At 51.2% G+C, this 24,394-nt stretch overlaps 1 protein-coding gene across 2 annotated transcripts in view; it reads left to right on the plus strand.

The window, feature by feature from the left end:
• Window positions 1–24,394, plus strand: part of tonsl (tonsoku-like, DNA repair protein) — a 97,950-nt gene that overhangs the window by 59,425 nt on the left and 14,131 nt on the right. For both annotated transcript variants that reach the window (XM_078204026.1, XM_078204025.1), the window contains 9 exons: window positions 3,698–3,787; window positions 8,264–8,336; window positions 11,041–11,204; window positions 13,077–13,197; window positions 14,828–15,831; window positions 16,566–16,672; window positions 18,252–18,408; window positions 21,335–21,413; window positions 23,746–24,053. In XM_078204026.1, the coding sequence (XP_078060152.1) occupies window positions 3,698–3,787; window positions 8,264–8,336; window positions 11,041–11,204; window positions 13,077–13,197; window positions 14,828–15,831; window positions 16,566–16,672; window positions 18,252–18,408; window positions 21,335–21,413; window positions 23,746–24,053 (2,103 nt within the window). The remainder of the gene's footprint in view (window positions 1–3,697; window positions 3,788–8,263; window positions 8,337–11,040; window positions 11,205–13,076; window positions 13,198–14,827; window positions 15,832–16,565; window positions 16,673–18,251; window positions 18,409–21,334; window positions 21,414–23,745; window positions 24,054–24,394) is intronic.

Here is a 24,394-nt window from a genome sequence, read left to right on the forward strand (position 1 = left end):
AAAGATGCCCTCATAAGAACAGGATATGGCGCTTGACTCATCAATCGACAGTTCCGACGCGCCACAGCGAAAAACCGCACCGACCTCCTCAGAAGACAAACACGGGACACGGTGGACAGAATACCCTTCGTCGTCCAGTACTTCCCCGGAGCGGAGAAGCTACGGCATCTCCGGAGCCTTCAACATGTCATTGATGAAGACGAACATCTCGCCAATGCCATCCCCACACCCCCACTTCTTGCCTTCAAACAACCGCACAACCTCAAACAGACCATTGTCCGCAGCAAACTACCCAGCCTTCAGGAGAACAGTGACCACGACACCACACAACCCTGCCACAGCAACCTCTGCATGACGTGCCGGATCATCGACACAGATGCCATCATCTCACGTGAGAACACCATCTACCAGGTACACGGTACATACTCTTGCAACTCAGCCAACGTTGTCTACCTGATACGCTGCAGGAAAGGATGTCCCGAGGCATGGTACATTGGGGAAACCATGCAGACGCTACGACAGCAGATGAATGAACACCGCTTGACAATCACCAGGCAAGACTGTTCTCTTCCTGTTGGGGAGCACTTCAGCAGTCACGGGCATTCGGCCTCTGATCTTCGGGTAAGCGTTCTCCAAGGCGGCCTTCACAACACATGACTGCGCAGAGTCGCTGAGCAGAAACTGATAGCCAAGTTCCGCACACATGAGGACGGCCTCAACCGGGATATTGGGTTCATGTCACATTATCTGTAACCCGCACAGCCTGCCTGGACTGGCAGAGTTTCACTGGCTGTCTTGTCTGGAGACAATACACTTCTCTTTAACCTGTCTTAATGCTCTCTCCACTCACATTGTTTGTACCTTTAAGACTTGATTAGCTGTAAGTATTCGCATTCCAACCATTATTCTGTATATTGAGTTTGTGTCTTTATATGCCCTGTTTGTGAACAGAATTCCCACTCACCTGAGGAAGGAGCTTAAGGCTCCGAAAGCGAGTGTGGCTTTTGCTACCAAATAAACCTGTTGGACTTTAACCTGGTGTTGTTAAACCTCTTACTGTATCTCATAGAAGACAGAGGGTGGTGGTGGATGGAATGTTTTCAGACTGGAGACCAGTTACCAGCGGAGTGCCACAGGGATCAGTGCTGGGTCCTCTGCTTTTTGTGATTTTTATCAATGACTTGGAGGAGGGGGCTGAAGGGTGAGTCAGTAAGTTTGCTGATGACACCAAGATTGGTGGAGTAGTGGATGAGGTGGAGGGCTGTTGTAGGCTGCAAAGAGACATTGATAGGATGCAGAGCTGGGCCGTAAAATGCAGATGGCATTTAACCCTGATAGGTGTGAGGTGATTCATTTTGGTAGGACTAATTTAAATGTGAATTACAGGGTCAAAGGTAAGGTTCTGAAGAATGTGGAGGAACAGAGAGATCTTGGGGTTCATATCCACAGATCTCTGAAGGTTGCCACTCAAGTGGATAGAGCCGTGAAGAAGGCCTATAGTGTGTTAGCGTTTATTCATGATGTGGAGATGCCGGCGTTGGACTGGGGTAAACACAGTAAGAAGTTTAACAACACCAGGTTAAAGTCCAACAGGCTTATTTGGTAGCAAAAGCCACACAAGCTTTCGGAGCTCTAAGCCCCTTCTTCAGGTGAGTGGGAATTCTGTTCACAAACAGAGCTTATAAAGACACAGACTCAATTTACATGAATAATGGTTGGAATGCGAATACTTACAACTAATCAAGTCTTTAAGAAACAGAACAATGTGAGTGGAGAGAGCATCAAGACAGGCTAAAAAGATGTGTATTGTCTCCAGACAAGACAGCCAGTGAAACTCTGCAGGTCCACGCAACTGTGGGAGTTACAAATAGTGTGACATGAACCCAATATCCCGGTTGAGGCCGTCCTCGTGTGTGCGGAACTTGGCTATCAGTTTCTGCTCAGCGACTCTGCGCAGTCATGTGTTGTGAAGGCTGCCTTGGAGAACGCTTACCCGAATATCAGAGGCCGAATGCCCGTGACCGCTGAAGTGCTCCCCAACAGGAAGAGAACAGTCTTGCCTGGTGATTGTCGAGCGGTGTTCATTCATCCGTTGTCGCAGCGTCTGCATAGACGCTATGCAGACGCTGCGACAACGGATGAATGAACACCGCTCGACAATCACCAGGCAAGACTGTTCTCTTCCTGCTGGGGAGCACTTCAGCGGTCACGGGCATTCGGCCTCTGATATTCGGGTAAGCGTTCTCCAAGGCGGCCTTCGCAACACACGACAGCGCAGAGTCGCTGAGCAGAAACTGATCGCCAAGTTCCGCACACACGAGGACGGCCTCAACCGGGATATTGGGTTCATGTCACACTATTTGTAACTCCCACAGTTGCGTGGACCTGCAGAGTTTCACTGGCTGTCTTGTCTGGAGACAATACACATCTTTCTAGCCTGTCTTGATGCTCTCTCCACTCACATTGTTCTGTTTCTTAAAGACTTGATTCGTTGTCAGTATTCGCATTCCAACCATTATTCATGTAAATTGAGTCTGTGTCTTTATAAGCTCTGTTTGTGAACAGAATTCCCACTCACCTGAAGAAGGGGCTTAGAGCTCCGAAAGCTTGTGTGGCTTTTGCTACCAAATAAGCCTGTTGGACTTTAACCTGGTGTTGTTAAACTTATTAGCGTTTATTAACAGGGGGTTTGAGTTTAAGAGCCGTGGGGTTATGCTGCAACTGTACAGGACCTTGGTGAGACCACATTTGGAATATTGTGTGCAGTTCTGGTTACCTCACTATAAGAAGGATGTGGAAGCGCTGGAAAGAGTGCAGAGGAGATTTACCAGGATGCTGCCTGGTAGGTCTAATGAGGAAAGGCTGAGGGAACTAGGGCTATTCTCTCTGGAGCGGAGGAGGTTGAGAGGCGACTTAATAGAGGTTTATAAGATGATGAGGGGGATAGATAGAGTGAACAAAGAACAGTACAGCACAGGAAACAGGCCCTTCGGCCCTCCAAGCCTGTGCCGCTCCTTGGTCCAACCAGACCAATCGTTCAGAGACTATTTCCTCGGGTGAATGTAGCTGTTACGAGGGGGCATAACTATAGGGTTCATGGTGGGAGATATAGGAGGGATGTCCGAGGTAGGTTCTTTACTCAGAGGGTGGTTGGGGTGTGGAATGGACTGCCTGCTGTGATCGTGGAGTCGGACACTTTAGGAACTTTCAAGCGGTTATTGGATAGGCACATGGAGCACACCAGGATGATAGGGAGTGGGATAGCTTGATCTTGGTTCGGAAAAGGTTCGGCACAACATCGTGGGCCGAAGGGCCTGTTCTGTGCTGTACTGTTCCAAGTTCTATGTTGTTCTTATGTTAAGTTGTATTACCTCTGGCAGCTCATTCCAGACCCTCACCACCCTCTGTGTGAAAACCATGCCCCTCTGCACCCTTTTGTATCTTTTTCTCAGTGTATCATCTCTCTGGAAACATAGGAAATAGAAGCAGGTGTAGGCCATTTGGCCCATCGAGCCTGCTGTGCCATTCGCTTTGATCATGGCTGTTCGTAATCGTATTGGATTATCATTGCTGTGTGATGTTTGAGATTGAGGAGGTGTGTGTTTCTAACAGCCCAGTGTGTGTGTGTGATGGGCTACGCGTGCGCTGCTGTGGTGTGACTGTCCTGATGGGTATATTACTGCTTGTGTGTACACAGTGGAACCGCAGAAATGAGAAGGGGGAGACGGTGTTACACCGAGCGTGCATCGAGGGCAATCTCAAACACGTCCAGTGTCTGGTGGAGAAGGTAAAGAACTCAACTCCTGATGGTGGGGAGGACATGCTGATTGGATTCTCTGTTCTCTGTGCTCGACTGTAGTTATACCGGCGCTGGTCCCTCACACTGTGTATTGGCTGTAGTTATACCGGCGCTGGTCCCTCACAGTGAGTATTGGCTGTAGTTATACCGGCGCTGGTCCCTCACACTGTGTATTGGCTGTAGTTATACCGGCGCTGGTCCCTCACAGTGAGTATTGGCTGTAGTTATACCGGCGCTGGTCCCTCACACTGAGTATTGGCTGTAGTTATACCGGCGCTGGTCCCTCACACTGTGTATTGGTTGTAGTTATACCGGCGCTGGTCCCTCACACTGTGTATTGGCTGTAGTTATACCGGCGCTGGTCCCTCACACTGTGTATTGGCTGTAGTTATACCGGCGCTGGTCCCTCACACTGAGTATTGGCTGTAGTTATACCGGCGCTGGTCCCTCACACTGTGTATTGGCTGTAGTTATACCGGCGCTGGTCCCTCACACTGTGTATTGGTTGTAGTTATACCGGCGCTGGTCCCTCACACTGTGTATTGGCTGTAGTTATACCGGCGCTGGTCCCTCACACTGTGTATTGGTTGTAGTTATACCGGCGCTGGTCCCTCACACTGAGTATTGGCTGTAGTTATACCGGCGCTGGTCCCTCACACTGAGTATTGGCTGTAGTTATACCGGCGCTGGTCCCTCACAGTGAGTATTGGTTGTAGTTATACCGGCGCTGGTCCCTCACACTGAGTATTGGCTGTAGTTATACCGGCGCTGGTCCCTCACACTGTGTATTGGTTGTAGTTATACCGGCGCTGGTCCCTCACAGTGAGTATTGGCTGTAGTTATACCGGCGCTGGTCCCTCACACTGTGTATTGGTTGTAGTTATACCGGCGCTGGTCCCTCACAGTGAGTATTGGCTGTAGTTATACCGGCGCTGGTCCCTCACATTGAATGTTGGCTGTAGTTATACCGGCGCTGGTCCCTCACACTGTGTATTGGCTGTAGTTATACCGGCGCTGGTCCCTCACACTGTGTATTGGTTGTAGTTATACCGGCGCTGGTCCCTCACACTGTGTATTGGCTGTAGTTATACCGGCGCTGGTCCCTCACACTGTGTATTGGCTGTAGTTATACCGGCGCTGGTCCCTCACACTGTGTATTGGCTGTAGTTATACCGGCGCTGGTCCCTCACACTGTGTATTGGCTGTAGTTATACCGGCGCTGGTCCCTCACAGTGAGTATTGGCTGTAGTTATACCGGCGCTGGTCCCTCACACTGTATTGGCTGTAGTTATACCGGCGCTGGTCCCTCACAGTGAGTATTGGCTGTAGTTATACCGGCGCTGGTCCCTCACACTGTGTATTGGCTGTAGTTATACCGGCGCTGGTCCCTCACAGTGAGTATTGGCTGTAGTTATACCGGCGCTGGTCCCTCACAGTGAGTATTGGTTGTAGTTATACCGGCGCTGGTCCCTCACAGTGAGTATTGGTTGTAGTTATACCGGCGCTGGTCCCTCACACTGTGTATTGGCTGTAGTTATACCGGCGCTGGTCCCTCACAGTGAGTATTGGCTGTAGTTATACCGGCGCTGGTCCCTCACACTGAGTATTGGCTGTAGTTATACCGGCGCTGGTCCCTCACAGTGAGTATTGGCTGTAGTTATACCGGCGCTGGTCCCTCACACTGTGTATTGGCTGTAGTTATACCGGCGCTGGTCCCTCACACTGTGTATTGGCTGTAGTTATACCGGCGCTGGTCCCTCACAGTGAGTATTGGTTGTAGTTATACCGGCGCTGGTCCCTCACACTGTGTATTGGCTGTAGTTATACCGGCGCTGGTCCCTCACACTGTGTATTGGCTGTAGTTATACCGGCGCTGGTCCCTCACACTGAGTATTGGCTGTAGTTATACCAGCGCTGGTCCCTCACACTGAGTATTGGCTGTAGTTATACCGGCGCTGGTCCCTCACACTGTGTATTGGCTGTAGTTATACCGGCGCTGGTCCCTCACAGTGAGTATTGGCTGTAGTTATACCGGCGCTGGTCCCTCACACTGAGTATTGGCTGTAGTTATACCGGCGCTGGTCCCTCACAGTGAGTATTGGTTGTAGTTATACCGGCGCTGGTCCCTCACACTGAGTATTGGCTGTAGTTATACCGGCGCTGGTCCCTCACAGTGAGTATTGGCTGTAGTTATACCGGCGCTGGTCCCTCACAGTGAGTATTGGCTGTAGTTATACCGGCGCTGGTCCCTCACAGTGAGTATTGGCTGTAGTTATACCGGCGCTGGTCCCTCACACTGTGTATTGGTTGTAGTTATACCGGCGCTGGTCCCTCACACTGAGTATTGGCTGTAGTTATACCGGCGCTGGTCCCTCACACTGTGTATTGGTTGTAGTTATACCGGCGCTGGTCCCTCACACTGAGTATTGGCTGTAGTTATACCGGCGCTGGTCCCTCACACTGAGTATTGGTTGTAGTTATACCGGCGCTGGTCCCTCACACTGTGTATTGGCTGTAGTTATACCGGCGCTGGTCCCTCACAGTGAGTATTGGCTGCAGTTATACCGGCGCTGGTCCCTCACACTGAGTATTGGCTGTAGTTATACCGGCGCTGGTCCCTCACACTGTGTATTGGCTGTAGTTATACCGGCGCTGGTCCCTCACAGTGTGTATTGGCTGTAGTTATACCGGCGCTGGTCCCTCACACTGTGTATTGGCTGTAGTTATACCGGCGCTGGTCCCTCACACTGTGTATTGGCTGTAGTTATACCGGCGCTGGTCCCTCACACTGTGTATTGGCTGTAGTTATACCGGCGCTGGTCCCTCACAGTGAGTATTGGCTGTAGTTATACCGGCGCTGGTCCCTCACAGTGAGTATTGGCTGTAGTTATACCGGCGCTGGTCCCTCACTGAGTATTGGCTGTAGTTATACCGGCGCTGGTCCCTCACAGTGAGTATTGGCTGTAGTTATACCGGCGCTGGTCCCTCACACTGTGTATTGGCTGTAGTTATACCGGCGCTGGTCCCTCACACTGAGTATTGGTTGTAGTTATACCGGCGCTGGTCCCTCACAGTGAGTATTGGCTGTAGTTATACCGGCGCTGGTCCCTCACACTGTGTATTGGCTGTAGTTATACCGGCGCTGGTCCCTCACAGTGAGTATTGGCTGCAGTTATACCGGCGCTGGTCCCTCACACTGAGTATTGGCTGTAGTTATACCGGCGCTGGTCCCTCACACTGTGTATTGGTTGTAGTTATACCGGCGCTGGTCCCTCACACTGTGTATTGGCTGTAGTTATACCGGCGCTGGTCCCTCACACTGTGTATTGGCTGTAGTTATACCGGCGCTGGTCCCTCACAGTGAGTATTGGCTGTAGTTATACCGGCGCTGGTCCCTCACAGTGAGTATTGGCTGCAGTTATACCGGCGCTGGTCCCTCACAGTGAGTATTGGCTGTAGTTATACCGGCGCTGGTCCCTCACTGAGTATTGGCTGTAGTTATACCGGCGCTGGTCCCTCACACTGTGTATTGGCTGTAGTTATACCGGCGCTGGTCCCTCACACTGTGTATTGGTTGTAGTTATACCGGCGCTGGTCCCTCACACTGAGTATTGGCTGTAGTTATACCGGCGCTGGTCCCTCACACTGAGTATTGGCTGTAGTTATACCGGTGCTGGTCCCTCACAGTGAGTATTGGCTGTAGTTATACCGGCGCTGGTCCCTCACAGTGAGTATTGGCTGTAGTTATACCGGCGCTGGTCCCTCACACTGTGTATTGGCTGTAGTTATACCGGCGCTGGTCCCTCACACTGTGTATTGGCTGTCGTTATACCGGCGCTGGTCCCTCACAGTGAGTATTGGCTGTAGTTATACCGGCGCTGGTCCCTCACAGTGAGTATTGGCTGTAGTTATACCGGCGCTGGTCCCTCACAGTGAGTATTGGCTGTAGTTATACCGGCGCTGGTCCCTCACACTGAGTATTGGCTGTAGTTATACCGGCGCTGGTCCCTCACACTGTGTATTGGCTGTAGTTATACCGGCGCTGGTCCCTCACAGTGAGTATTGGCTGTAGTTATACCGGCGCTGGTCCCTCACACTGAGTGTTCACGTTGTCGTTACTCTGGGTCTCCAGCTGTAAATGGCTCCAACCAGCTTTCAGGAAGGAGTGACCTCAGATCATCAAATCGACTGAAGGCAGCCGGCCTGCCCTCCCTCACCCCGCCTGTCCTCTCCCTCAAGCCCACACCTTCCTCACCCTTCCCTTTCCCCTCACCCTGCCTGCCTGGGGCCCAGTACCTCATCCCTCGGGTGCCCTCTGCCTCGCACCGTTTGTAACACTGCATTGTGAAAAGTACCACGTCTTTCCACAGTCCCTTCGCTAATTGTGCTGTCAGTAACCACAACGAGTCTGTGATTTGAGTGAGTTTGAGTTTCTAATTGCTGATTGGTTTCCTGTTGTATCAGGGCCACCCCCTCAGTCCCCGGGATTACTGCGGCTGGACACCGTTACATGAAGCCTGCAACCACGGCCACCTGGGTGAGTCTGTCCCCGTGGGACACAGAGTGAGGGGCAGTGAGCTGTGCTGGAGAGTTTCACTGAAGCATCGATTGGAGAGTCTGTCCCGTAGCAGAGGATAGGTGAAGGGAAAGGTTCATCACCACAGCCAGTGACAGGATAGGCACAGGGAGGGGAGATTTAAAATCTCTCTACAGCAGAGAGAGGGAAAGGAGAACAGCTGAAGTGAGATAGCTGCAAAGCCAAGAGGAAGCTGGAACGGTGAGGAGGGTCGGGAGCTGGGGCGGATCTTGGGGAGGGGGGTGGAGGGTCGGGAGCTGGGCAGATCTTGGGGAGGGGGGGGGGGGGAGGGTCGGGTCGGGAGCTGGGCAGATCTTGGGGAGGGGGGGGGGAGGGTCGGGAGCTGGGGCGGGTCCCGGGGAGAGGGGTGGAGGGTCGGGAGCTGGGGCGGGTCCTGGGGAGAGGTGGAGAAGGTCGGGAGCTGGGGCGGATTCCGGGGAGGGGTGGGGCGGGTCGGGAGCTGGGGCAGGTCCCGGGGAGGGTCGGGAGCTGGGGGTGGGTCTCGGGGAGGGGTGGGGAGGGTCGGGAGCTGGGGGCGGGTCCCGGGGAGGGGTGGGGAGGGTCGGGAGCTGGGGCAGGTCCCGGGGAGGGTCGGGAGCTGGGGGTGGGTCTCGGGGAGGGGGGAGTCGGCAGGGCTGCTCCAACCCATCGAGTGCGCGTCCTGTTCCGTGTCAGAACTCCAGGACATTCCCCATGTCCTGGATAACCACGGGAAGTCTGGCCAGTTACAACAGTCTAACTCCGGGTTTGGGAACAGGAGCAGCAGTTGGCATTGCCGCGGGATATCGGGACGTACGCGGTCAGCACAGTTACCAATATGGTCACCTCAGCCAAAGACCATACACCACGACAGGGAATGGGCGATCACCAGGCTGTACAAACACTGGGAGCATTGAGGAGGACAATGTGCAACTAAAGGACTAGAGACGAGGCTGGAGTGGGCAGAGAGGTGGCAGGTGAAGTTCAAGTAGAAAATGTGCAGTCTATCATTTTGGGAGGAAAACCACAGTGAGGTAATATAAAATAAAGGGTTCAGGAGCAGAGGGAGCTGGGTGTATGTGTACATAATCATCGATGGTGGCAGGACAGGTGGGGAGAGTGGTTAATAAATAAAGAACAACACAGCACAGGAACAGGCCCTTCGGCCCTCCAAGCCCGCGCCGCTCATGTGCCCAACTAGACCATCCGTTTGTATCCCTCTATTCCCAGTCTGTTCGTGTGGCTATCTAGATAAGTCTTAAACGATCCCAGCGTGTCCGCCTCAATCACCTTGCTTGGCAGCGCATTCCAGACCCCACCACCCTCTGTGTAAAATACGTCCCCCTGACATCTGTGTTGAACCTTGCCCCCCTCACCTTGAACCCGTGACCCCTTGTGTTCGTCACCTCCGACCTGGGAAAAAGCTTCCCACTGTTCACCCTATCTATGCCCTTCATAATTTTATACACCTCTATTAGGTCGTCCCTCATCCTCTGTCTTTCCAGGGAGAAGAACCCCAGTTTACCCAATCTCTCCTCATAGCTAAGACCCTCCATACCAGGCAACATCTTGGTAAACATTTTCTCTACTCTCTCCAAAGCCTCCACGTCCTTCTGGTAGTGTGGCGACCAGAACTAGACGCAGTATTCCAAATGTGGCCGAACCATCGTCCTGTACAGCTGCAACATCATATGCCAACTTTTATATTCTATGCCTATGCCCTAATGATAGTATACAGTATCCTGGGCTGCATTAATAGGGGGATTGGGCAGGGAGGTTATTTTGAAGCTGTATAGGCCACTGATACAGCCTCAGCTGGAATATTGTGCGTGGTTCTGGGCCCCACTCTATAGGAAAGATGTTGGAGAGAGAGCAGGAGAGGTTTACAAGAATGGTTCCAGGGATGAGAAACTCCAGCTGTGAGGATAGATTGGAGAGGTTGGGACTGTTCTCCTTGGAGAGAAGGCGGCTAAAAGGAGGTTTGATAGAGATGTTCAAAATCATGAGGGGTTTGGACAGAGTCGATCGGGAGAAACTGTTCCTGCTCGGAAAAGGATGGAGAATGAGGGGCACAGATTGAAAATAATTAGCGAAAGAAGCGATGGAGACATGAGGAGAAAGTTTTCACACAGCGAGTGGTTCAGGTCTGTCTGAGAGGGTGCTGGAGGCAAGGTCAATGGAGGAATTCCAGAGGGAATGAGAGTTATCTGAAAATGAAGAATGAGCAGGGTTACAGAGAGAAGGTGGGGAAATGGCGCTGAGGGAACTGTTCCTTCAGCGGGCTGGCACAGACATGATGGGCTGAATAGCCTCTGGACTCTAGCAGTTCTGTTGGGTACAGGGTGATCGGGCTTGAATGGAATGTGATTTGTATTTTTACGGAGTGTGTGTGGGAGGGAGGAGAGCGCTCAGAACAGGATGTTGGGACAGATGAGAGGGGAGTTGGAAGCTGTACTCACCAGGCTGAGATGAAGAGAGGGGAAGGAGAGAGGGATTCGAGAGCTGGCAATGATGGACCTTCCCTGCCTCGGAGTGAGCCAGGGGTTTGAGGAGCTGTCATTGTGCTCTGACGTTAATATGTTTGAATCAGTGCACTCGAGACGAGGAGAGTCAGTGAGGTGGGAACGGGAGCCAGGCACTGCCCTGTATCTGCGGGAATTTAAACCACAGCTGTTGTCTTCCCCAGAGATCGTGCGACTGCTGCTAGATCAGCGGGTGAATGTGAATGACCCTGGTGGACCTCATTGTGAAGGGATCACCCCCCTACACGATGCTCTGACCTGTGGAAACTTCGACGTTGCTGAGCTGCTCATTCAGAACGGAGCGTCCGCCACAGTCCGGAACGCCAAGGTAAGGGAGCGAGGGACAGGAATACCAGGATAAGGGAGCGAGGGACAGGAACGCCAGGGTAAGGGAGCGAGGGACAGGAACGCCAGGGGAAGGGAGCGAGGGACAGGAACGCCAGGGTAAGGGAGCGAGGGACAGGAACGCCAGGGTAAGGGAGCGAGGGACAGGAACGCCAGGGTAAGGGAGCGAGGGACAGGAATACCAGGGTAAGAGCGATGGATCTGGTATCCTGCTTGCATTGCTGGACCTCAGTCAGAAGGTCCCATTGGTCTGCTTGAAGAGCTGGGAGCCTTCGTTGGGCTGTTGTCCTTCGTGCAGTTGGCACCCAATTCTGGGCACCTTATGTCAGGTGAAGATTTGTTGCTTTTTCAACCTTATGTTGGTTTGCTATTGCGTTTTATGGAGAGAGTGTCTCCAAACTGGCAACACTGGGACGGGGTTGCTGCTAGATTTTGGATCGTGTTGAGGATCTGTCACTCTGAGCATGGGAAAAGCCTGGCGGGCCAAGCTGGTAACCAGTCAGCGTTGCCAGTGCAGCACCAAGCAGAACAAGTCAGCAAGTTACTTTACTCAAATAATTCAAATTCATGACTGGCAGTTTAAAAGTCTTTTCTGATAACGGTACCTTTACTGTATCTGTTAACAAGTCTTGTTGAAATGAGAAATTGTTTACGTGGCTGCTCGGAGTTGAATTTTACTGAGTACAACATTGGGCCCTTGAGTGAAGAATTGGCTGCGGTTAACGGGGTCATTAGATGAAAAGGTACGCAGGTAAATAAACACTTGGAAACATTTACAGAACCGATTCAAAATGCGCAACAAAATAAATACCATTCAGCAAGGAGGAGCCTCTGTGGCTCACTCAGCAAGTCCAGGGTAACAGATTAACATAAGAAACTTGCAATGTTGCTGAAAGGATTGGGATTGTTTTGGAATCCTCCAAACAGAACGCCTTCGTGTAAAAAGTTGAAGAAGGAAAATAGGATAAACTAGCCAGTGTATAAGAACAGATTCTGAGGGTGTTTATTGATATATAAAAAGGAAGAGAGTCGCTGAAGTGCATGTGGGAACCTTGCAAGCAGAGAGGGGAGAACGTTTCATGGGGAACAAGGAAATGGCAGAGGCGTTGAACAGATATTTTGTCCGTCTTCACAGTAGAAGACAAGTCCCACACCGGAAATATACAACTAGGGGCTAAAAAAATACAACATTAGGGAAATCGATATGAGCAGAGATAAAAGTATTAGAAACGTAAAGGTTTAAAATTTAATAGGTGGCACAGTGGTTAGCACTGCTGCATCTCAGCGCCAGGGACCCGGGTTCGATTCCTGGCTCGGGTCACTGTGTGTGTGGAGTCTGCACATTCTCCCCGTGTCTGCGTGGGTTTCCTCCGAGTGCTCCGGTTTCCTCCCATAGTGTAAAGATGTGCAGGTGAGGTGGATTGGCCATGTTAAATTGCCTCTTAGAGTCCAAAGATGTGTAGGTTAGGGGGATCAGTGGGGTAAATATGTGGGGTTACGGGGATAGGGCCTGGGTTAGATGCTCTGTTGGAGAGTCGGTACAGACTCGATGGGCTGAATGGCCTCCTGCACTGTAGGGATTCTATGAATATGAATCCACAGGGTTTGGGTGGGTTGGGTGAGGACTCTCTCAGGCTCACCTGGCTTCACCCTTGTCTGCCTGCCCTTGCTGGCTCTGATCACTGCTTTATGGCAGGTTTATCTGGGAGTTGTTTCCAAATTCCACCTCGGATTAGATTAAAGATTGAGTGGGTTATTAATTAATCCCAATCCAACTCCTGTCTGCCTGGCGTTCAGCTGCTGTCGGGAGGGTGAGAACCCGTCTCGCTTCACATGTTTTGTTTCTAATCCTCAGGGTCAGACCCCCCTGGACAGTCTGTATCAGTGGCGTCAGAATTACTACAAGCACCTTGACCAGGATACTAAGCACCAGTGTAAACACATGGAGAGGTTGCTAAAGAGCAGCTCCAACAGAGGTGAGAGGGACACACAGCTCTGTCTGTTTCCACGCCCGTTACTGCTTCACCAGAGAGGTGGGATGCTCCATCTTCCCAATCCTGGGATCAGCTTAACTCCGATTACAGAGTATACACCGTGCAGCAATAGGCCATTCAGCCCAACCAGCCCAGACTGATGTTTAGCTCCAGTCCAGGTTTCTTTCCCCATCTAAATCTACCCTGGTGACCCTTCTCCCTCGCATTTATCCAGATTCTCCTTAAATACCTCGACACCATTCACCTCCCTGTGGGGAATGGGTTCCACATTCTCCCCACTCTCTGGGTAAAGACATTTCTCCTGAATTCCCCATTGCATTGATTGGAAATACAGAATTGTTAAGGGCCATTCGGCCCATTGTGTCTGCACTGGCCCTCTGAATGAGAGATTGGTGACTAACTCATATCAATAGCCTCTTCCCTGAGAGAGGAAACAATCTGCCTGTATCCACCCCATCAAAAGCTTTCAGCATGGGTGGCACAGTGGTAAGCACCCGGGTTCAATTCCCGGCTTGAATCACTGTCTGTGTGGAGTCTGCATTGGTTTCCTCCGAGTGCTCCTGTTTCCTCCCACAGTCCGAAGGATGTGCTGGCCATGCTAAATTCTCCCTCAGTGTACCCGAACAGGCGTCGGAGTGTGGCGACTAGGGGATTTTCACAATAGCTTCACTGCAGTGATAATGTAAGCCTACTTATGACACAAATAAATAAACTTTAGAAGGAGCTTTACTCTATATCTAACCCCATGCTGTACCTGTCCTGGGAGTGTTTGATGGGGGACAGTGTAGAGGGAGCTTTACTCTGTATCTAACCCCGTGCTGTACCTGTCCTGGGAGTGTTTGATAGGGGACAGTGTAGAGGGAGCTTTACTCTGTATCTAACCCCATGCTGTACCTGTCCTGGGAGTGTTTGGTGGGGATGGTGTAGAGGGAGCTTTACTCTGTATCTAACCCCGTGCTGTACCTGTCCTGGGAGTGTTTGATGGGGATGGTGTAGAGGGAGCTTTACTCTGTATCTAACCCTGTGCTGTACCTGTCCTGGGAGTGTTTGGTGGGGATGGTGTAGAGGGAGCTTTACTCTGTATCTAACCCCATGCTGTACCTGTCCTGGGAGTGTTTGATGGGGGACAGTGTAGAGGGAGCTTTACTCTGTATCTAACCCCATGCTGTACCTGTCCTGGGAGTGTTTGGTGGGGATGGTGTAGAGGGAGCTTTACTCTGTATCTAACCCCGTGCTGTACCTGTCCTGGGAGTGTTTGATGGGGATGGTGTAGAGGGAGCTTTACTCTGTATCTAACCCTGTGCTGTACCTGTCCTGGGAGTGTTTGGTGGGGATGGTGTAGAGGGAGCTTTACTCTGTATCTAACCCCATGCTGTACCTGTCCTGGGAGTGTTTGATGGGGGACAGTGTAGAGGGAGCTTTACTCTGTATCTAACCCCATGCTGTACCTGTCCTGGGAGTGTTTGGTGGGGATGGTGTAGAGGGAGCTTTACTCTGTATCTAACCCTGTGCTGTACCTGTCCTGGGAATGTTTGGTGGGGATGGTGTAGAGGGAGCTTTACTCTGTTCCTATTTGTGAAAGATTATTATTTGCTTTTATTCCTCTGTTCAGGAGTGCAGCCTGTTCAGGATCTTCGAGAAAGTGACCTGTTTGATTCGGAAAGTTCGCAGTCACTTGCACCATTGGAATTGTGTGTCCCTCCTTCCAGTTCTCATCCTGTTGATGTGGAGAACAGAAAGGATCCGGGGGATTCGGGAGGTTTATGTCGGATCCGGCAGACATCAGGCACAGCTCCTCTACCCCAGGGCAGGGTGAACCGAGTGCCTTCTCAGAGCGGTGCCGATCTTTCTGGCACCTCTCCGGTATGTAGTACCCAAGTGAGGACTCGAAACCGGCTGGATTGTCCCCCCCTCGGTGAGGAGGTATCCTCTGAAGAGGATGTCACTGTTGATTCATTCCAGCCAGTGACAAAACGACACAGGGTCCTAGGGCAGAGGTCACCCGCTCACACTGGTGACCTGGCAGCTCTGGTGACTGACGGGAGCTGGAGTCAGGAAGAAGCGAGTGAGTGGCATCCTCCCAGGACAGAGCAGGATCGTGATTTGGACATTCCTAGTGTTGGGACGTCCGCCTATAGGAGGGCCATCCGGAATTTAGGGAGTGCAAAATCCAGGATTTTATCCCAAGCTTTAGCAGAGACTTCCCAAAACACAGAAGTACCCACAGGAAAATCGGCACTGATCCCCGCCAGCGAGTATGTGGAGGACAGCTGGTTGGAGGATGACCTGGGCAGCAACCGGACCAAGAAGCGAGCGCGGGAGCACAGCTGGCTGGACAGTGTCACTGGGCCAGAGGATAATGGGCACAGCAGTGAGGATGAGCTGTGTCCAGGCTCTGAGCTCCCAGAATCCGGTCAGAGACTGTCACTGCAGAAGAAGAGATCGAGGCAGATGCGAATGACCCAGATAGTGGACAGGGCGATCGTGGGGAGGACCCGAACCAACATGGGCAAGGCAAAGATAATCGCCAGCACATCTGTTCCTCACACATCTGGCGCTCGCACGTCTGAGCTCATCCACACAGCTAACCAACCAACAGCACCCGCCAATTCAGCGGTAATAAATCAAATTCTTCCCATTTCACAACCCTCAGCTCATCACAATGATCCTGAGGAGACAACACATTCCTCCCGTCCCTCCCTCCACCCACCTCTCCCTCCACCCACCTCCCCCTCCCCCACCTGGTCCCTCCATCCTCCCGGTCCCCCACCCCACCCCGGCCTTCTGTTCACTCTGTCTACTTGCTTGCTATTTTTCTGTTCAATAAACCTTCCATCCTATCCAGCACCTTTGGAAGTCAGAGGGTCACAGTCTGTAATCCTTCAATCCTGTAGGTCGCTGCTCAGTAATCTATCGACCCTCTCCAGGTAGCACAGTGGTTAGCACTGCTGCCTCACAGCGCCAGGGACCCGGGTTCGATTCCCTGCTTGAGTCACTGTCTGTGTGGAGTTTGCACGTTCTCCCCGTGTCTGCGTGGGTTTCCTCCGGGTGCTCCGGTTTCCTCCCACAGTCTGAAAGACGCGCTGGTTAGGGTGCATTGGCCGTGCTAAATTCTCCCTCAGTGTAACCCGAACAGGCGCCGGAGTGTGGGCGACTGGGCAATTTCACAGTAACTTCATTGCAGTGTTAATATAAGCCTTACTTGTGACACTAATAAGTAAGTAAGATATCGATCCACTCCGGTTCTCGCTAGTTAACAGCTCTCTACTCGGTAATCTATCGATCCACTCCGGTTCTCGGTAGTTAACAGCTCTCTGCTCGATAATCTATGAATCTCTGTCTCTCACCAGATCTCAGCTGAACAGTTTACACTGTCTGTCAATTCAGTGATGCCTCCGTCAATCAGAGTGAGGGTCAGAGTTCAGGATAACATCTTCCTGATCCCAATACCACACAGGTAAGTAGCAAGTTCAGGAACGCAGTCTGTCTGGGAGAGCAGTGCCTGTGAGGGAAATGTTTTTGTGTAGCTGATACTCCACAAAAGCTTCTCTCATATCCTTCTATATCCCTTTATACCTCGCGTTTGTCCAGCTTCCCACTTCAATGCATCCACATTATTCACCTCGATCACTCCTCGTGGGAGTGAGTCCCATCTTCTCGCCACTCCTCGTGGGAGTGAGTCCCACATTCTCCCCACGAGCGAGTTCCCACATTCTCCCCCACTCCCCATGGGAGCGAGTCCCCCATTCTCCCCACGAACGAGTTCCCACATTCTCCCCACGAGCGAGTTCCCACGTTCTCCCCCACTCCCCGTGGGAGCGAGACCCCATTCTCCCCACTCCCCGTGGGAATGAGTTCCCACATTCTCCCCCGCTCCCCGTGGGAGCGAGTCCCGCATTCTACCCCACTCCCCGTGGGAGCGAGTCCCGCATTCTCCCCACTCGCCGTGGGAATGAGTTCCCACATTCTCCCCCACTCCCCGTGGGAGCGAGTCACGCATTCTCCCCCACTCCTCGTGGGAGTGAGTCCCACATTCTCCCCACTCCCCATGGGAGCTAGTCCCCCATTCTCCCCACTCCCCGTGGGAATGAGTTCCCACATTCTCCCCCACTCCCCGTGGGAGCGAGTTCCCATATTCTCCCCGACTCCCCCGTGGGAGCGAGTCCCACATTCTCCCCCACTCCCCGTGGGAGCGAGTCCCACATTCTCCCCCACTCCCCGTGGGAGCGAGTCCCGCATTCTCCCCCACTCCCCGTGGGAGCGAGTCCCCCACTCCCCGTGGGGGCGTGTCCCCCATTCTCCCCCACTCCCCGTGGGAGCGAGTCCCCCATTCTCCCCCACTCCCCGTGGGAGCGAGTCCCGCATTCTCCCCCACTCCCCGTGGGAGCGAGTCCCCCACTCCCCGTGGGGGCGTGTCCCCCATTCTCCCCCACTCCCCGTGGGAGCGAGTCCCCCATTCTCCCCCACTCCCCGTGGGGGCGTGTCCCCCATTCTCCCCACTCTGAGTAAAGAAGTTTCTCCTGAATTCCCTTTTGGGTTTATTAGTGACTGTCTGATATTTGTGACCCTGAGTTCTGTGTTCATACAAATGGGAAAGCATTCTCTCCGTCTGCCCGATCAAACTCTCTCTGAATGATGAAGGCCTACAGCTCTGTTCTAGAGAAACCAGGCCCGGGTGTTTGGTGTTAACACCGCTCCAGCCCCAGTGTATGTATATTCTGTCCCTGAGACACAGACGTGAACTGTGCACAGTCTGGGCTGACCAAGTGAGTGTCTTTTTGTGGTTCGATGTGGGTGATGCACAGAACAGGGCAGCGAACCTGAACTGGGGAACTGCGAAACTTACTTCAACACCAACAAGAAATCACATTGGTGAAGCAGTTAGTTTTTTTGAAATACTGTCCTCTGGAATGGGGAAGCTGCCTCTCTCCCCATAGGCTCTGGCCCACTCCTCATTCCAGTCCGAAGCCCCAATGACACCTGAAACCCCCTCGAAGCCTCTCCGCGGTGACTGGAATCTCCTCTCCTCTCTACAGGGACAGTGAGCTGCGTACGGTGTCCTGGCTGGCTGAACAGGCTGCCCAGCGATATTACCAGACTTGTGGACTGCGGCCCAAACTCTCACTGAAGAAGGAAGGAGCACTGCTCGCCCCACAGGACCCAATCGTCCACGTTCTACAGAGCAACGAGGAGGTAAGAGCTAAGAACACTGTCTCAACACTGGGTTACACTGTCCCCCATCAAACACTCCCAGGACAGGTACAGCACGGGGTTAGATACAGAGAAAAGCTCCCTCTACACTGTCCCCCATCAAACACTCCCAGGACAGGTACAGCACGGGGTTAGATACAGAGTAAAGCTCCCTCTACACTGTCCCCCATCAAACACTCCCAGGACAGGTACAGCACGGGGTTAGATACAGAGTAAAGCTCCCTCTACACTGTCCCCCATCAAACACTCCCAGGACAGGTACAGCACGGGGTTAGATACAGAGTAAAGCTCCCTCTACACTGTCCCCCATCAAACACTCCCAGGACAGGTACAGCACGGGGTTAGATACAGAGTAAAGCTCCCTCTACACTGTCCCCCATCAAACACTCCCAGGACAGGTACAGCACGGGGTTAGATACAGAGTAAAGCTCCCTCTACACTGTCCCCCATCAAACACTCCCAGGACAGGTACAGCACGGGGTTAGATACAGAGTAAAGCTCCCTCTACACTGTCCCCCATCAAACACTCCCAGGACAGGTACAGCACGGGGTTAGATACAGAGTAAAGCTCCCTCTACACTGTCCCCCATCAAACACTCCCAGGACAGGTACAGCATGGGGTTAGATACAGAGTAAAGCTCCCTCTACACTGTCCCCATCAAACACTCCCAGGACAGGTACAGCACGGGGTTAGATACAGAGTAAAGCTCCCTCTACACTGCCCCCATCAAACACTCCCAGGACAGGTACAGCACGGGGTTAGATACAGAGTAAAGCTCCCTCTCCACTGTCCCCATCAAACACTCCCAGGGCAGGTACAGCACGGGGTTAGATACAGAGTAAAGCTCCCTCTACACTGTCCCCATCAAACACTCCCAGGACAGGTACAGCACGGGGTTAGATACAGAGTAAAGCTCCCTCTACACTGTCCCCATCAAACACTCCCAGGACAGGTACAGCACGGGGTTAGATACAGAGTAAAGCTCCCTCTACACTGTCCCCCATCAAACACTCCCAGGACAGGTACAGCACGGGGTTAGATACAGAGTAAAGCTCTCTCTACACTGTCCCCATCAAACACTCCCAGGACAGGTACAGCACAGTGTTAGATACAGAATTATTTCAGTAAAGTGTTTGATAAGGTTCCCCACAGTAAGTTATTGCAGAAGATACGGAGGCATGGGATTGAGCGTGATTTAGTGGTTTGGATCAGGAATTGGCGAGCTGTAAGAAAACAGAGGGTGGTGGTTGATGGGAAATGTTCATCCTGGAGTTCAGTTACTAGTGGTGTACCGCAAGGATCTGTTTTAGGGCCACTGCTGTTTGTCATTTTTATAAATGACCTGGATGAGATGAGGGCATAGAAGGATGGGTTAGTAAATTTGCGGATGACACTAAAGTCGGTGGAGTTGTGGACAGTGCGGAAGGTTGCTGCAGGTTACAGAGGGACATAGATAAGCTGCAGAGCTGGGCTGAGAGGTGGCAAATGGAGTTCAATGCGGAAAAGTGTGAGGTGATTCACTTTGGAAGGAGTAACAGCAATACAGAGTACTGGGCTAATGGTAAGATACTTGGTAGCGTGGATGAACAGAGATCTCGGTGTCCATGTGCATAGATCCCTGAAAGTTAGCACCCAGGTTGATAGGGTTGTTGAGAAGGCGTATGGAGTGTTAGCTTTTATTGGTAGAGGGATTGAGTTTCGGAGCCATGAGGTCATGTTGCAGCTGTACAAAACTCTGGTGCGGCCACGCTTGGGAGTATTGCGTACAGTTCTGGTCACTGCATTATAGGAAGGATGTGGAAGCATTGGAAAGGGTGCAGAGGAGATTTACCAGGATGTTGCCTGGTATGGTGGGAAGGTCTTATGAGGAAAGGCTGAGGGACTTGAGTTTTTTTTTGTTAGAGAGAAGAAGGTTAAGAGGTGACTTAATAGAGGCATACAAGATGATCAGAGGATTAGAAAGGGTGGATAGTGAGAGCCTTTTTCCTCAGATGGTGTTGGCTAGCACGAGGGGACATAGCTTTAAATTGAGGGGTGATAGATATAGGACAGATGTCAGAGGTAGGTTCTTTACTCAGAGAGTAGTAGGGGCGTGGAATGCCCTGCCTGCAGCAGTAGTGGACTCGTCAACATTAAGAGCATTTAAATGGTTATTGGATAAACATATGGATGATATTGGAATAGTGTAGATTAGAGGGGCTTTAGATCGGTTTCACTGGTCGGCGCAACATCGAGGGCCGAAGGGCCTGTACTGCGCTGTAATGTTCTATGTTCTAGAGACACACTGCCCCCATCAAACACTCCCAGGACAGGTACAGCATGGGGTTAGATACAGAGTAAAGCTCCCTCTACACTGTCCCCATCAAACACTCCCAGGACAGGTACAGCACGGGGTTAGATACAGAGTAAAGCTCCCCCTACACTGTCCCCATCAAACACTCCCAGGACAGGTACAACACGGGGTTAGATACAGAGTAAAGCTCCCTCTACACTGTCCCCATCAAACACTCCCAGGACAGGTACAGCATGGGGTTAGATACAGAGTAAAGCTCCCTCTATACTGTCCCCATCAAACACTCCCAGGACAGGTACAGCACGGGGTTAGATACAGAGTAAAGCTCCCCCTACACTGTCCCCATCAAACACTCCCAGGACAGGTACAACACGGGGTTAGATACAGAGTAAAGCTCCCTCTACACTGTCCCCATTAAACACTCCCAGGACAGGTACAGCACGGGGCTAGATACAGAGTAAAGCTCCCTCTACACTGTCCCCATTAAACACTCCCAGGACAGGTACAGCGCTGGGTTTGATCCCGTTAGATACTGTTTCCTGTGCTGTGTGTCTTGTTACTCTGATCTTTGAGCTGATGGTGAAATGAAGCTTGGGCCCATTTCTCATTGCTAGGTCTTGGCGGAGGTGTTGTCCTGGGATCTGCCTCCTCTCACTGACAGATACAAGAGGGCCTGTGACAGCCTGGCACTGGGTAAGGAGAGAAACCAAACAGCCTGTTCCCATTTACTGATGATCTCTGTAACTCTCTCCAGAAGGATCTGCCGTCATCTTTGCACCTCCAATTCTGGCTTCTCATGTATTCAATGATGTAGGAGCAAAAGTAGGCCATTCAGCCCATTGAGTCTGACTGCACCACTCAGTATGATCATGACTGATCTGAAATAATAATCTTCAACTCCACTTTCCCACCTTACCCCCATACCCCTCGATTCCCTCACCGATTAAAAAAATTGTCTATCTCCGCCTTGAACATAATGACCCAGCCTCTACGGGAAAGAATTCCTCAGGTCCACTATGCACTGAGAGAAGAAATTCCTCCTCGTTTCTGTCTTAACTGGGTGACCCCTTACTCTGAGATTCTGCCCTCTGGTCCGAGACTCTCCCACAATTGGAAACAACCTCTCAGCATCGACCCTTTCAAGCCCCCCGAGAATCCTGCATTTCTCAATAAGGTCACCTCTCATTTCTCTAAACTCCAATGAGTACAGACCCACCCTACTCAACCTCTCCTCATAAGAAAATCCCTCCAATCCTGGGATCAGCCTAGTGAACCTTCCCTGGACTGCCTCCAATACCAGTTTATCTTTCCTTCGATAAGGGGACCAGAACTGTTTGCGGTATTCCAGGTGCGGTCTAACCAGTGCCTCGTATAGTTTTAGGTGTGAAATAAAGGGTGTTTTCTATTTCCCTCCGTTTTGGAATAAGAGTGTTATTTGCTTCAGTGAGATTTCCCTATTTTTAAACTCCATTCCTTTTTGATATAAAGGCCAACATTCCATTTGTTTTCCCTATTACCTGCTAAACTTGCATGTTAGCATTTTGTGATTTATGCACGAGGACTCCCAAATCCCTCTCTACAACAGCTTTCTGAGTCTTCCTCCATTTAAATAACATTCAGCTCCTTTATTCTTCCAACCAAAGTGCATAACTTCACATTTACCTACATTATATTCCACCTGTCAAGTTTTTACCCACTCACTTCACCTGTCCATCTACCTCTGTAAATTCTCTGTGTGTCATCCTCACCATTTGCCTTCACATCTATTTTTGTCTCATCCACAAACTTGGCCATAGTATCATAGAAACCCTACAGTACAGAAAGAGGCTATTCGGCCCATCGAGTCTGCACCGACCACAATCCCACCCAGGCCCTACCCCCATATCCCTACATATTTTACCCACTAATCCCTCTAATCTACGCATCCCAGGACACTAAGGGGCAATTTTAGCATGGCCAATCAACCTAACCCGTTATAATTACCGTTCACTTCCCTTGTCCAACTTATTAATATACATAGCAAATAATTTTCGTCCCAGCACTGATCCCTGTGCTACTCCACTAGTTACAGGTTGCCATCCTGAAAATGTCCCTCTGTCTTAATGCTCTCTCTTCTATCAGTTAGCCAATTCTCTATCCATGCTAATATACTACCCCCAACACCATGGGCTCTTATTTTAGTAATTAGCTTTTTTGTGTGGTTTCTTATCGAATGCTTTTTGGAAATCCAAGCATATCACATCTACTGGTCCCCCTTTATCTATCCTGCTCGTTACCACCTCAAAGAATTTGAATGAATTTTCCAGGTGTGATTCCCCCTCCATGAAGCCAAGCTGTCTCTGCTTGGTTATTTGATGTCTTTCTAAAAGCTCTGCTATTACATCCTTTATAATTAACTCTCACATTGTCCCAATGACAGATGTTAGGCTAACTGGCCTATAGTTCCCTGTCTTTCCTCTCCCTCTTGAATAAGGGTGTTAGTTTGTCAGTTTTCCAATCCCCTGAGACTTTCCCAGAATTTAAGGATATTTGGAAGATTATTACCATCCACTATCTCTGTAGCTGCTTCCTTTAATATCCTGGGATGCAACCCACCAGATCCAGGGGACACCTCACCCTTTGGCCCCATTAGTTTCCCTGGTACTTTTTCTCCAGTGATAATTATTGTAGTTATTTCTCCCTCTCCATTTGCCCCTTGATTATTTAGTATTTTTGGAATATTATTGATGCCTTCCACCGTGAAGACTGATGCAAAGTTTATTTATTTATTAGTCACAAGTAAGGCTTACATTAACACTGCAATGAAGTTACTGTGAAAATCCCCGAGTCGCCACAATCCCTCCCCCTCCCCCTCCCCGTCCCCCCTCCCGTGTTTTAATTACCTGTCCTGAGAATCTTTGTGGATATTGGTGTGAGCTGTGTCTGTTCAGCGTTGCAGTGAGGCTTGTTGTGATGGTTTATCAGTTGTTGTCTCTGTGTGACGTTCTATTGTTTGTGTCTCTCTGGGATGTTTCCCTGTCTGTAGCTGTCAACGGGCTGGTGTTGAGGGCGTGTGAGACCCAGGAGAACAGTACCTGCTTCCGGTTATCCAACCTGTCCTTGAACAAGGAGCAGCTGACACCCATCCTGCGGGCTCTCAAACTGCAGACCAGCACCCGGCAGCTCTGCCTCGCTGCCAACCGCCTTGGTGATGATGCCATGGAGGAGCTTCTGGCCAGCCTGGTGACCATGCCCAAGCTGACCCTGCTCGACCTCTCATCCAATCAGATCACATACGAAGGCCTGAAGAAGCTCAGTGAGGCCCGTGCAGCCTCCACGGAGCCCCCCTTTCCAGTGAGTGTACACACTGCCTGTTTGGAGTTAACTTGTCGATGCTGTTAGCACGCTCACACCTGAACTGGATGGCTAAAGACTTGTTGTGTAGTTTGAAGATTCTGTGTTGAGTTTTACAGCAGTGGGAGAAAGATGGAACTTTGATTCTAAAGCACAGAAACAGGCCATTCAGCCCGAGCTGGTGTTTATACTCCACTCAATCCTCTTCCCACCTTCCCCTCCGGATCTATCCCCTTCAGCTTTCTGTATCCATCATGCTCCCACTTGTATCCCACTTAAATACAAAGAACAATACAGCACCGGAACAGGCCCTTCGGCCCTCCAAGCCTGCGCTGATCATA

The sequence above is a fragment of the Mustelus asterias genome, unplaced genomic scaffold (genome assembly GCF_964213995.1).
Source record: "Mustelus asterias unplaced genomic scaffold, sMusAst1.hap1.1 HAP1_SCAFFOLD_253, whole genome shotgun sequence".
Lineage (NCBI taxonomy): Eukaryota > Metazoa > Chordata > Chondrichthyes > Carcharhiniformes > Triakidae > Mustelus > Mustelus asterias.